At 45.9% G+C, this 12807-nt stretch overlaps 1 protein-coding gene across 1 annotated transcript; it reads right to left on the bottom strand.

Moving 5' to 3' along the window:
* Positions 1–414: 414 nt before the first annotated feature.
* Positions 415–12762, bottom strand: LOC107384638 (Indian hedgehog signaling molecule). Its single transcript, XM_015957992.3, has 3 exons — positions 12458–12762; positions 5656–5917; positions 415–1926 (listed from the first exon to the last, which is right to left on the bottom strand). Exons 1-3 carry the CDS (start codon positions 12755–12757, stop codon positions 1253–1255), a joined length of 1236 nt encoding a protein of 411 aa, XP_015813478.1. The 5' UTR covers positions 12758–12762; the 3' UTR covers positions 415–1252.
* Between the last annotated feature and the right edge of the window lie 45 nt (positions 12763–12807).

Here is a 12807-nt window from a genome sequence, read left to right as displayed (position 1 = left end):
TGAACAGAACCACTGATCCAGACGGGCTCGTCTACTAAATGATCCAAATTTCATCTGAATCAGAATCAGAGCAGGTGTTCCACTTCCTGTTCGTCTTAAAGGTGCAGTGCGCTGTTATTATTAGCAGACTGACAACTGTTGCACACATGCCGATTTTGCCCCGGCGGTTAGAGGCAGGTGTTCGGTCTAAATCGGCGCCGAACCCCTGGAGAAAGTATTCCTCCACAGCCGCAGACACGCAATCACTGACAGTGACACTGCACATGCGCACCTGGGTGGCAGGTTTTACAGCCCCCAAAAACCCCAATGGTCACGTGATCTGAATATATATGATCTTTGCAATTGAAATGATTTATTGGTTGTTGTCATTTGTTTGGTCTTATTGTGGATCACCTAGAAGTAAACACATAACAGTTCATTTACACATCATTTATTTTAAAAAATAAAACTCTTTTCTGTCTCTTCACTAACAACAACAATAATATTCATAATAAACCTTTGGAATCACATGTGAGCAAACAAACTTAAATATATAAACTATTTTCTTTATATTCAGACAGAATAATTGACAGCTTATGTCCTGTTGAACATCCTGACAGATAATACTCATAATTGTGGGTTAAATAAACTCACCATTATAAATAAAAGAACAATGAATTCATAACATTTTCTTGTTTGTGTAAAGCTATTTGTTTATGTGTAAATTACTAAAGGTAATCATCAGTAATCTACATTAAAAAGACACATAAGTGATGCATTATCATGTTTCGTTCAGTCTCCTGGGCTCTAAAGTCCCTGTGACTAATTATAACCAAGTTAACTGTTATTTTATGTTTGTTATCAAATATTTCCCGTGTTTAATTCTGTTATAAAAACACGATAGCTGCACACTTCAATTGCTCTTAACCAGATGGGGAACAAAGTCTTCAGCTAGTGTAAACATGAAAGTGCTTTAATGGATCTAAAACTGCAGATAAAACTAAAACCCTTAAGTTACAATCCTTGCATGTGAAATAAATATATTAAATACTCGAACCAAAAGAGGATTCCGGGTATGAAAAAAGGAACCAAACCATCGGTTTCAGGTTGCAATTAAAGCGTTTTCTTTCTTGGTGTTTATGTCTTTGCGTCTCTGAGGTTTCTAGAGGATTTTAGTTCCTCTGAAGGAACTGATCTGTCTCCATCTGGAGTTCCTCTCAGTCTCATGCAGCTCTGCGGGTGTAGACGGGTCATGTTTGGACCCGTTCTGCCCTCACGTGTGGTGCTGAGCCACGCCCAGAGGGTGGAGGCGTCCTGGGTCCAGAAGCATCCTGCCCAGCCAGTGCAACACCTGGGAGTACCAGTGCAACCCACCACCGTGGCCCTCAGTGCTCCTGGTCCCGGTCCAGCTGTACAACAGCCTGAGGGGGGCGAAGGCCCAGTGAGCCAGTTGGTGCTGGTCCAGGACGGCGTAGCAGGACATCACCACCCCATCTACTACGATCGTCCCCTCCTGGGTCAGTGGGGCGAATGCCCCCCTCCTCACCCTCATGCTGACCCTGCTGATCTGGGACAGATGGCTCGTTTTACCATCTGACACCAGAACACACTGTCCTGGCTGGATGTCGCTGGCATACGCTGTCCGGAGGGCGTTGTGACCAGGCTCCGCCCCCTTTGAGCAGTTCCCTTCTGACACAAAGACCAGGTGGGCGGCAGTGAGCGAGATCTGAGTCCCTGTCTGGGTCTGCAGGGTGTAGAAGAGTCTGTGAGTGTTTGGGTCCCGATCCAGGAAGGTCAGAACCTCACTGAAGACCATCTCCCTGCCTGATGAGGCCAGAACCCGCTCGCCAGGTCGCAGGTCCCTGACGGGCTTCTGAGCACCGCTCTCCAACGTCACCGAGGCATCGCCGTGGAAACAGCCTCCGGTCTTCGCCGCCACTGAGTGATCTGGGGATTAAAAGAGACGAGAAGAGAAACAAGACCCGTTAACAATGGTCCAGATTTTTAACAATAGTCGAGCTTTGTTCCTTTTCATGGTTTTATTATTTAGTCTCAGGTTTTATTCTTTTTATGCAGGTGTGGATCTAAACTAAAGCGTAGTTTCACTTTTCTTTTACAGACTTTTGTTCTGACTCAGTCATAATTATTTAGAGTCATAGAAAATCTATTATTAATATTATTATTTAACAATAATAACAACATTTTTGTGTTTATGAGGTGTTTTAAGCAGGCTAATAGACAAAAGTGCTTTTATTTGATCGATTTTAAACTCACGTTATTATGACAAATAAATGATATTTCAGGGTTGATTTTTAATTTTGGTTTCTTATTTACTCTGTTTTTTGTATTTTTCTCATATTTAAAGTCTCACATCCTCTCATGATGTTGATTTTATCATTGAAAAAGTTATCAGATTTGCAGGCTTCAGACTGATAAATAAAAACGAAACCAGTTCAGAGTTTCTTTTTTTCCAACATTAGAGGGAAGAAGTGTGGTAAAGGACAACCTGGAGGAGGACACAGAGCAATCATCAGACAGGAAGGAACTTGATTTATTATATATATATAAAAAAAAAGATGTTTTAACTTACAATTTCAATTCTGGGAAACAATCAGGTCAAATCAGCAAAAAGATCTAAATATTTCGTCTTTTATAATTTCATCATCAGATGAAACCTTCTGTTTCCTGTCACAGGTGAGGAAGAAAAGCGTCCCAACATCTGGACGAAAGATGAGTCGAAGCAAAAGGAAGTATAAATCCAAAAGAGACAGAAAGCTCCAACTCAGCTTCTAAAAGTGTCTCCTACAAGATCGAAACACCCCCAGGAATATAAATATCCACAGATAGTGTTAGTTCAGTTAGAGTCAAATCACCAGGAAACATCTGGAGGGGGTTTTGGTCATTAGTACTGAAAGGAAACACTCACAGTTCTGTGGTAAATCATCTGGAAGCATGTCTTTGTGTGAAATGGAACTTTGCATGTTTAGGGTTTAGTTGTGTGTAAACAGATGTGCATCAGCTGCGATCTTAGGTTGCCATGGTGATGCAGCATCACTAAAATGACTAAAACTGTTAAAAAGAAGCTTTCTATTAACGACAGACACGTTTAGATTCCTGCTCTTATTTATGTTTTAAAGTCACTTGGATGATTTTGAGGCTACATGTTTCCGAGTGCTGAAGTTAAACCAACAGGATGGGCAGATTTCTTCTTCGGTTAAAAGTAGTTTTTGTTGTTTTGTGTGTCTACAACAGTACACCGGCTTTTGGCGCCCCCTAGTGGTGCTGATTTCCTTCTACCTAATGTTTGATCTGGTCTGGCCTGGTTCTGAGGGAAGTTTTAAAAGAAAAACAGCGAAGAAGAAAAAGTCTAAATCAAAATGAGAGAAAAAAATACCAACTTGATTGGTTTTCCTTCTGATCAAGTCAAGGACTGGGCCCTGGCCACCCGATCTGGGGGGGAGAAGAGAGGAGGAGGGGAGGGAGGAAGCAGGAAAAGGGGGAGAAAGAAAGGGGAGATGTCAGAGGGGTGATGTTAGGTGATTGTTTTAACTTTCTGTTCTGAGCCGTTTTCTATCAGCTGTTTTTATTCCTAAACATTATTTAATCTTTATCATTTGAATTTATGTTCACATTTTAGACACAATATTGTAATTTCTTAAATAAATGTGCTGAAAAGTAACCTTAAATGTGTTGCACACCTTTTTTCATTATGAAGACGTAAATGTGACAAAATAAAAAATGTATTTTAACCATCTGCCCTTCTAAATGAGTAATGAATGGATTCTCATGAAAAATCCAAGAATCAAATTGAATCGAATCATAGGTAAAAAAAATCTGTTGAATTGTTTAACATAATTCATGCTTTTTACATCTAAAATTAGAAGGAAAAGTCCAGATGGTCATTTTTAAAGTTTAGGTCAGAATAAAGTTTCCCCAACTGTAACTCAGTCAGGGTTACATCACAGAATTACGGGCATTTAATTAGGGTAACAGCTCAGACAAATGCTTTAATATCACTGACCCATATCAATATTGATCATAATCCTTGAGAATTGGAATCGAATCTATCCTTGTAATTTGAATCAATCCCCAGCTCTATAAATGAAGTCCAGCAGAAGCTGATTCAGGAGTTGAAATGTTTAATCTGCTCCTGAGAGTCACCGAGACAAGAGAAATTCACAACATACAAAGAAAATAAAGAGTTTAAAGGTGCATTATGTGGAAATAAAGTAAAAATGACATCCTGTGGTAAAATTTGGTTACTGCAAATACTTAAAAACAACTCTGGAGCTTTTTGCCGGCCGTCATCAAATTACAATTGAGGGCGCTGCCGCGTTAGCTCGCAGGAGACACGACGACCCCACACTCACTGATGGTAAACAGGAGCCAGCTGGATATGAAACATGTTTCAGTAAAACCCTCCTTCCAAAATGACTGAAACATTAGACTCATTCGGTATTTTCTCACTGTAAAATTCTCACTATATTCTTACATACTGCACCTTTAATGAAGAACTATTCCGACTTGTGAAAAATCCTAAAACTATTCTTACAGTTTCTAAAAAGTTTTTTTTTTAAGAAAGCTGCGGCGACCCGGATGCGACTAGATCACAGACCTGCTCCTTCAGATGAGAAAATAGGATTAAAGTCTTAAATAATGTGTCACATGTTCACTCAACTGGACCAAATCACACCTATTTAAATATTCAGATCTTGTAAAAATCCAGAGTTCACACACCTGAGCACCAAAATACAGTTTGTTTTGAATATTTGTGCTTTAGTTTGAGGTTGGAAACAAGATGGATTTCTACTTGTTAGGATGATGGATTAAAAGACTTCTAATATGAAGCCATGTGAAGTAAGACAAGAGAAAGATGTTGGTAGGGAGACGAGATGCAGGAGAGGAATATATTTAAGCGGGGGAAAGGTTGGTTTTCTATCACAACTATGTTTAATGCTGCTATGAGGATCAGACAGAATCTCAACAAGTAACCTGACCTGATGAAAGTTGAACCTCTCAGCTCATCTCAGAGGAACAATGACTCGTTTGGCTTCTTCTGCTACTGTTTTTGTTGATTGGCACATTTATCTCCTAAAGTCCTCCTAATACGGATAAACTCGTGTCCTGTGGTTCCAGTAAAGGTTTGATAACTCCCCAAATCAGCATCATCAAGACCTTCTGCTGGTCCTTCTAGCTCCAGAACAATACCATGGGAGGTTCTTCTTGTTTTCTGAGCTTGTTTAAATTTGAACAGAAAAGTGTAGAGTACCATTTAACGGTAGTGAGAGTTTTATAAATGCATAGTTTACAAATGAATCCCTCGACCCTCCATTCAGAAGGTCATTAGGGTCAGTGATGTCCTGGTAAGAAGGATACTTTGGAGTTTTGCAGAGCTGAAACCTCCTGTCATGGACCTACTCCTCACATGCTCATATTTAGGCCAGAGATGTTGGAGAGGCGTAACAAAAGAGAAAAGAAACGCCAGGGGGGGGGGGGGGGAAGGTCTGAGCTTGCGTGTAAACCAGGACAACAACCCTCCAGAGGTGAGATGGTGTGACTGATTTGTGAACTACCTCGCATTAATGAAGCTCTCATTTTTCTTTGTCAGAACCGAGAAAGCTCCTTTCAATAGATTTTCTGACTTGTTAGACTTAAACAACCTCTGTGGTTTCTCACCTGACTTGACGCTGCAGTGGATGTGAGCCTTGGACTCATAGTAGACCCAGTCGAACCCCGCCTCCACTGCCAGCCGCGCCAGCATGGCGTATTTGTTTCTGTCCCGGTCTGAGGTGGTGATGTCCACAGCCCGGCCCTCGTAGTGCAGCGACTCCTCCGAGTGGTGGCCGTCCTCGTCCCAGCCCTCGGTGACCCGCAGCCGCACCCCGGGCCAGTGGTTCAACACGGAGATGGCCAGAGAGTTCAGCTTGTCTTTGCAGCGCTGAAGCAGAAAAAATATACGAAGACCTCTTATGATGAATTATATAAATGGAATTTGTGTTCCCTCGCCCGGACGTGGGTCACCGGGGCCCCCCTCTGGAGCCAGGCCTGGAGGTGGAGCATGTTGGCGAGGGCCCGGTGGCCGGGCTTTCACCCATGGAGCCCGACCGGGCACAGCCCGAAGAGGAAACGTGGGTCCCCCTTCCCATGGGCTCACCACTCATGGGAGGGGCCAAAGGGGTCAGGTGCAGGGTGTGACGGGTGGTAGTCGAGGGCGGGGACCTTAGTGGTCTGATCCTCGGCTACAGAAGCTGGCTCTTGGCACATGGAATGTCACCTCTCTGGTGGGGAAGGAGCCTGACAGGTTCTGACTAGATATAGTCGGACTCACCTCAACGCATGGCTCTGGCTCTGGAACCAGTTTCCTTGAAAGGGGTTGGACTTTCTACCACTCTGGAGTTTTTCCCACTGAGAGGCGCCAAGCAGGGGTGGGCATACTAGTTATACCCATCTTGGTGCCTGTACATTGGGATTTACCCCAGTGAACGAGAGGGTAGCCTCCCTCCGCATATGTGTGGGGGGACGGGTTCTGACTGTGGTCTGTGCTTATGCACCAAACTACAGTTCAGACTACCCACCCTTTTTGGAGACCTTGGAGGAGGTGCTGGAGAGCGCTCCTTCCGGTGACTCCCTCGTTCTGCTGGGGGACTTTAACGCTCACGTGGGCAACCACAGTGAGACCTGGAGAGGCGTGGTTGGGAGGAACGGCCCCCCGATCTGAATTCGAGTGGTGTTTTGTTATTGGACTTCTGTGCTAGTCATGGATTGTCCATAATGAACACCATGTTCAGGCATAAAGGTGTCCATATGTGCTCTTGGCACCAGGATACCTTAGGCCGCAGCGTGATGATTGACCTTGTTGTTGTTTCATCTGACCTGCGGCCGCATGTCTTGGACACTCGGGTGAAGAGGGGGCGGAGCTGTCAACTGACCACTACCTGGTGGTGAGTTGGCTCAGATGGTGGGGGAGGATGCCGGTCAGACCAGGCAGGCCCAAACGTATCGCAAGGGTCTGCTGGGAACGTCTGGCAGAGTCTCCTGTCAGAAGGAGCTTCAATTCCCACCTCCGACAGAACTTCCAAAATGTTCCTATCAGGTCTTTTTGGCCTGTGGGACTCCAGAGACAGCTGACGGGTACCGGCAGTCCAAGCGGAACGTGGCTTGGGTGGTTGCCAAGGCAAAAACCCAGGTGTGGGAAGAGTTCGGTGAGACCATGGAGCAAGACTTCCGTACGGCTTTGAGGAGATTCTGGTCCACCATCTGGCACCTCAGGGGGGAAAGCAGTGCGCTACCAACACTATCTATAGTGGGGACGGTGTGCTGCTGGCCTCTACTCAGGACGTTGTGGATCGGTGGGCAGAATACTTCGAAGACCTCCTCAATCCCACTGACATGTCTTCCAGTGAGGTAGCAGAGTCTGGGGACTTTGGGTTGGCCTCTCAAATCTCTGGTGCTGAGGTCACTGAGGTGGTTAAAAAGCTCCTCTGTGGCAAAGCTCCAGGGGTGGATGAGATCCGCCCGGAGTTCCTTAAGGCTCTGGATGTTGTGGGGCTGTGTTGGCTGACGCAGCTCTGCAATATCGCGTGGACATCGGGGGCAGTCCCACTGGACTGGCAGACCGGGGTGGTGGTCCCCTTATTTAAAAAGGGGGACCGCAGGGTGTGTTCCAACTACGGGGGATCACACTCCTGAGCATTCAGGGGTTCTGGAGAGGAGGGTCCGTCGGATTGTTGAACCTCAGATTCAGGAGAAGCAATGTGGTTTTCGTCCTGGCCGTGGAACACTGGACCAGCTCTATACCCTTAGGGGGATCCTGGAGGGTGTGTGGGAATTTGCCCAACCACTCTACATGTGTTTTGTGGATTTGGAGAAGGCGTTTGACCGCGTCCCTCGGGGGGCCCTGTGGGGGGTACTCTGGGAGTATGGGGTACCAGGCCCTCTGATACGGGCTGTTAGGTCCCTGTATGACCGGTGTCAGAGCTTGGTCCGCATTGCCGGCAGTAAGTCGGGCTTGTTCCCAGTGAGAGTTGGACTCCGCCAAGGCTGCCCTTTGTCACCGATTCTGTTCATAACCTTTATGGACAGGATTTCTAGGCGCAGCCAAGGTGTGGAGGGCATCCGTTTTGGTGGCCTGAGGATCAGGTGTCTGCTTTTTGCAGATAATGTGGTCCTGTTGGCTTCATCAGAACGTAATCTTCAGCTTTCGCTGGAGCGGTTCGCAGCCGAGTGTGAAGCAGCTGGGATGAGAATCAGCTCCTCTAAATCTGAGACCATGGTCTTGATTTGGAAAAGGGTAGAATGCCTTCTCCGGGTCAGGGAGGAGGTCCTGCCCCAAGTGGAGGAGTTTAAGTATCTCGGGGTCTTGTTCACGAGTGAGGGAAAACTGGAGCGTGAGATTGATAGGCGGATTGGTGCTGCATCTGCAGTGATGCGGGCGTTGTACCGGTCTGTCGTGGTGAAGAGAGAGCTGAGTCAGAAGGCGCAGCTCTCGATTTACCGGTCGATCTACGTTCCTACCCTCACCTATGGTCATGAGGTTTGGGTAGTGACCGAAAGAACGAGATTGCGGATACAAGCGGCCGAAATGAGTTTTCTCCTAAGAGTGGCTGGGCTCTCCCTTAGAGATAGGGTGAGAAGTTCAGTCATTCGGGAGGGGCTCGGAGTAGAACCGCTGCCCCTCCACATCGAGAGGAGCCAGTTGAGGTGGCTCGGGCATCTGGTCAGGATGCCTCCTGGACGCCTCCATGGTGAGGTTTTCCGGGCACGTCCAACCGGGAGGAGACCTAAAGGTAGACCTTTAGAGGGACTATGTTTCTCATATGGCCAGGGAACGCCTTGGAATTCCCCCGGAGGAGCTGGCCCAAGTGGCTGGGGAGAGGGAAGTCTGGGCCTCTCGCCTTAGGCTACTGCCCCCGTGACCCGACTCCGGATAAGTGGATGAAAATGGATGGATGGATGGAGGTTTGTTTGGGTGAAGAAACAGAAAATTATTTCACTTTTCCTGGATTTTAACACTTTTTTCCCCTCTAAAACAGTTAAGAAAGACATTCTTTATAAAGACTCATTCAACATGCACGAACTCCCCCTTCCAGAGTGGCCACCCCCATCTCTGTGGTTGCCCCAGCCTTCCCACAATGCAGCACTGCTTCCCCAGGTCGGTGTGTTGTTTGTTCTCTGTGGTGAAGCGAGGGGAGCCGGGAGGCTAAGTTAGAGCCTGATGGAGGCTGGTGGGGTTAGGTGGGCTGGTCGGGGTCCCAAGCAACCCTCTAAACCTGGAGTCTGTTTAGGGTGAGCAAACAGGGTCTGAGTCGGTCTGCTGATGGACTCGCTGAACTTCCTCCGACTCATCAGAAGTCAGGTATAATGTTCTCATGTTGATCAAACGGATGAAATCAAAAAATTGCATCGACCCTCAATAGTTGATCGTAATCACATCAGGTGGGTTTAAACAAATAAACTGAATGAACAAAATAACAAAAATCTAAAGACCCAGAAAGTACAAAGCACTGGATTCTTCTAATTTAAGAACTTACAAGCAATTCTGAATTATGTGCATTTTGCTTATAAAGGTTATTTTCAAAAATTACTCATTTCTCATCAGAGAAAAGAAAAACATCCTATTCAGCTCAACAACGATGACTAAAATAAACATTTGTAGAAGTTTTTCTGCTCCGGATGTCAGCAGGAAAAACAGATCAAATTCTTCATAGCTTTTACGATCAGTTTTGGTTCTAGAGCAGAACAAAGCCAACACTTAAAGCAAAGGTTCTGGGTTAAAGCAGGCAGATGCAGGACTCATCGAAAATAATAAACTACAATGTTCACTGATCAGCCATGGGTGGCACAGACCAGTCGTTAATACTTACAGAAATTAAATCTGAGCTATGTGAACTTCCTTGAAGATTCCCTAAACCTTACAGTAAAAGAAAATATTGGCCACAATAGGCGGTCTTTTTTTCACTGGTTGTACTGGTTTTTTTTTTTTTTTGGAATAATCACCGACAGTGGTGCCCCCATGGGGTGGGGGTGGGGGGCACCCTGAAAATTTTCTGGGGTTGCCACTGCTCCACCTTCTTCTGTTGGTAAAAAGTTAAACCATGAGATTCTGTCTACAGGATCAATGTTGTTCTCACTCACTCACTCACTCACTCACTCACTCACTCACTCACTCACTCACTCACTCACTCTTGTGTTAAGCGGTTTGCGTTAGCAAGCTGTTTCATCTCAGCCTGCAAAGGGTATATTGATAAAAAAAGTATGGACATGCTCTTATTGAACCACTTGACAGTTTCCAAGGACTCTAGATTGTGAATGAGTGGAAATCTTGCCTAAGCACTGACCTGGCTGAAGGCTCCGCCCACTCACCTGCCCACAATCACCTAAAAAAATGACCTCTTTAGGCATCAACTAATTACAGCTACAGAAAACAAGCAGCAGCAACGTGGATCAAAAATAATCTAAGATGTATTTCATAAGATGTATGTAGTTCCTTTACAAAGAGGGGCGTGGCTTATACACTGTACTGAAACCCGCCACCAGGGGGACATTGGTGGTTTTGAGAATCACGTTATAAAAATGAGTAAAAATATAAAGAATTGAAACAAAATAAAGAATTGTACGATTCAACAAATAATTTAGCTATTTTGAGTCAAGTTTCTTAATTATGGCCTGGATTAGGATTAATAATTCATAAATGGATGAAAGGTGATGTAGGCTCAGTTCTTGTCTGTTGGGTTTGGATGATGTGAGCGTGCGTGTGTGATGCAGCATTGAATGAATCTGGGTCTATTAAAGCTGAAGACCGGGATTAAACCCTATAAATGTCTTTTTCCATGCTGCCTGTGATAAGAATAGCTCGCGGCTCTGCGGCCACAGATGCCTTTTCACAAGCGCGTCTTGTGTTTTCTCTCTGCGGTCACAGCACCGAGCTGGACTTCATAAATCAGATACGTTCTGCTGCTTTTCCTTTCAAAGTACCGGATCGACGGGGGTTTGTGCAGCAGCTGAACCGCTGGCTGCACAAACAGGCTGACAACGTGCGCCTGTGCGCAACTCTGCGCTGCACAAAGTGGCGCTCTGCTCTCAGCGTCTCATGTTTTCATTCAAAGAAAAGAAAAACTGCACAAGCTGCTGACTGGTTTAGACTGGGATACAATCTAAAATTGTTAACTGTAAGAAACACAATTTTATTCATTAAACATTGGGATTTCTTTACACGATTCATGTAATTAAATGACAAGAATGTGAGAAGTGCCTCATTATGCAGCGCGGATGCCTTCTGAACAGGCGCGTCTGTTTGCAGCAGCGCCCAGGAAAAGCGCATAAAAACTAAAGTTTGACAGCAGGGGGAAAGAAAATAAAAAATCCGCATAATTAAGGCTTCGACACAAGTAAAGTGGGCTATTTCTGCACTTGAGCGCTGCGAAAACAAACACAAAGTAACGCGGAATAGTAAAAGACAAGCAGGAGGCTGTCTGCTGCGGCTTGGACCTCATAAATTGTGAGCAGGTCTGCGTCGGTGACGCGCCGAGGCCGCGAGAGCGCGCCACAAAAAATGCGCATGGTGATTTTAATTTAAAGAACGACCCTCTGTTAGTGAGTCAATCTTTATCCGAACAATTTTAAATGTAAACATTATTTTGCAACCAACGTGGCTCAATTTTTGGACATAAAATTATTATTGTTGCATAAAATCTGAAAGCACAGCGTCTCTCTCCACACATTTCTTACAGCGAGCGCAGTGAAGTGACAGATGCAAACGGGAGCGCGCGCGCTTTCATTCCCCACGTGGGTTTGTGGACATAAACGCAGCAGCTCGGGAGGAAGCCCGCGGTTGCAAAAACCAGATATAAATACGTTATTCCAGGGAAATAGGGAGTCAAATAAATTCCACGCGGGGCCACATCAATGCAGATGTCGTAAAAATTTTTGACAGTCCAAAAGGCGACTGTTAACTCAGACCAGCAGGGCTAAAAACGGTAAACATCAAGTCGCGCGTGACCCGGGCTCAAACCAATACGACTTTTGGCTGTTTTTCCACCAAAAACATGATGTAAAACAGAGGACAGAGTGTTTTAATTAAAAGCGACCGCTGTGCTTTCTTTTTTAGATGGGGTTGCCCTCCTTTACGCACGAGCTGCCCACAGTGAACCTCTGAAACTTCAGTCTGGACTCAGGCGGGTCACCGAGTCAGACTCCACTGTGTCAACAAGCCGCAGGGTCTGAGAATCGACTGGAGAAATGAGTTGCGCAAACAGGCTGCTTTTGTCCACGGAGCTAAAATGAATTCACATTAAACCTGATTCAAATTTAAATAAAGATGCACGGTGTGGCTGATTTAAAGCAGATCAGTGAGAACTGGAATCCGGATGTGTGTTTACAATCAAATTTAAGTGAGATGACCAATGCGTAAAAGACTCCACGCGCAACAAGGAAGGACAACGTGTGGTGGTTCTGGTCCCGATGGAACGCTGAGGTTTACCTGCGTCATCATGCGGTCTGCACCTGTGTTCTCCTCATCCTTGAAGATGATGTCGGGATTGTAGTTGGGGATGAGCTCCTTGAAGCGCTCGGAGCTGCGCGTTATTTTCCCTTCGTACTTTCCGCTGGCCCCCAAAGTTTTCTCGGCCACGTTCGGGCTGAACTGCTTGTAGGCAAGCGGAGCCAGTTTCCGCGAACCCCGCCTCCTGCCGTGGCCTTTACCGGGTCCGCAGCCCTCACTGACCGGTAGCAGGAGAAAGGCGCAACCGGCGAGGCACGTCACCAGCGTCGGGAGCAGCATTCCGCCGCGGGGCCGGTGTGTCACCCCCCCTACCACGGCGCACGGCCAAA

Source organism: Nothobranchius furzeri, chromosome 3 (assembly GCF_043380555.1).
Source record: "Nothobranchius furzeri strain GRZ-AD chromosome 3, NfurGRZ-RIMD1, whole genome shotgun sequence".
Lineage (NCBI taxonomy): Eukaryota > Metazoa > Chordata > Actinopteri > Cyprinodontiformes > Nothobranchiidae > Nothobranchius > Nothobranchius furzeri.
The sequence above is the reverse complement of the archived record's forward strand: the minus strand, read 5'-3'. Positions and strand labels throughout refer to the sequence as shown.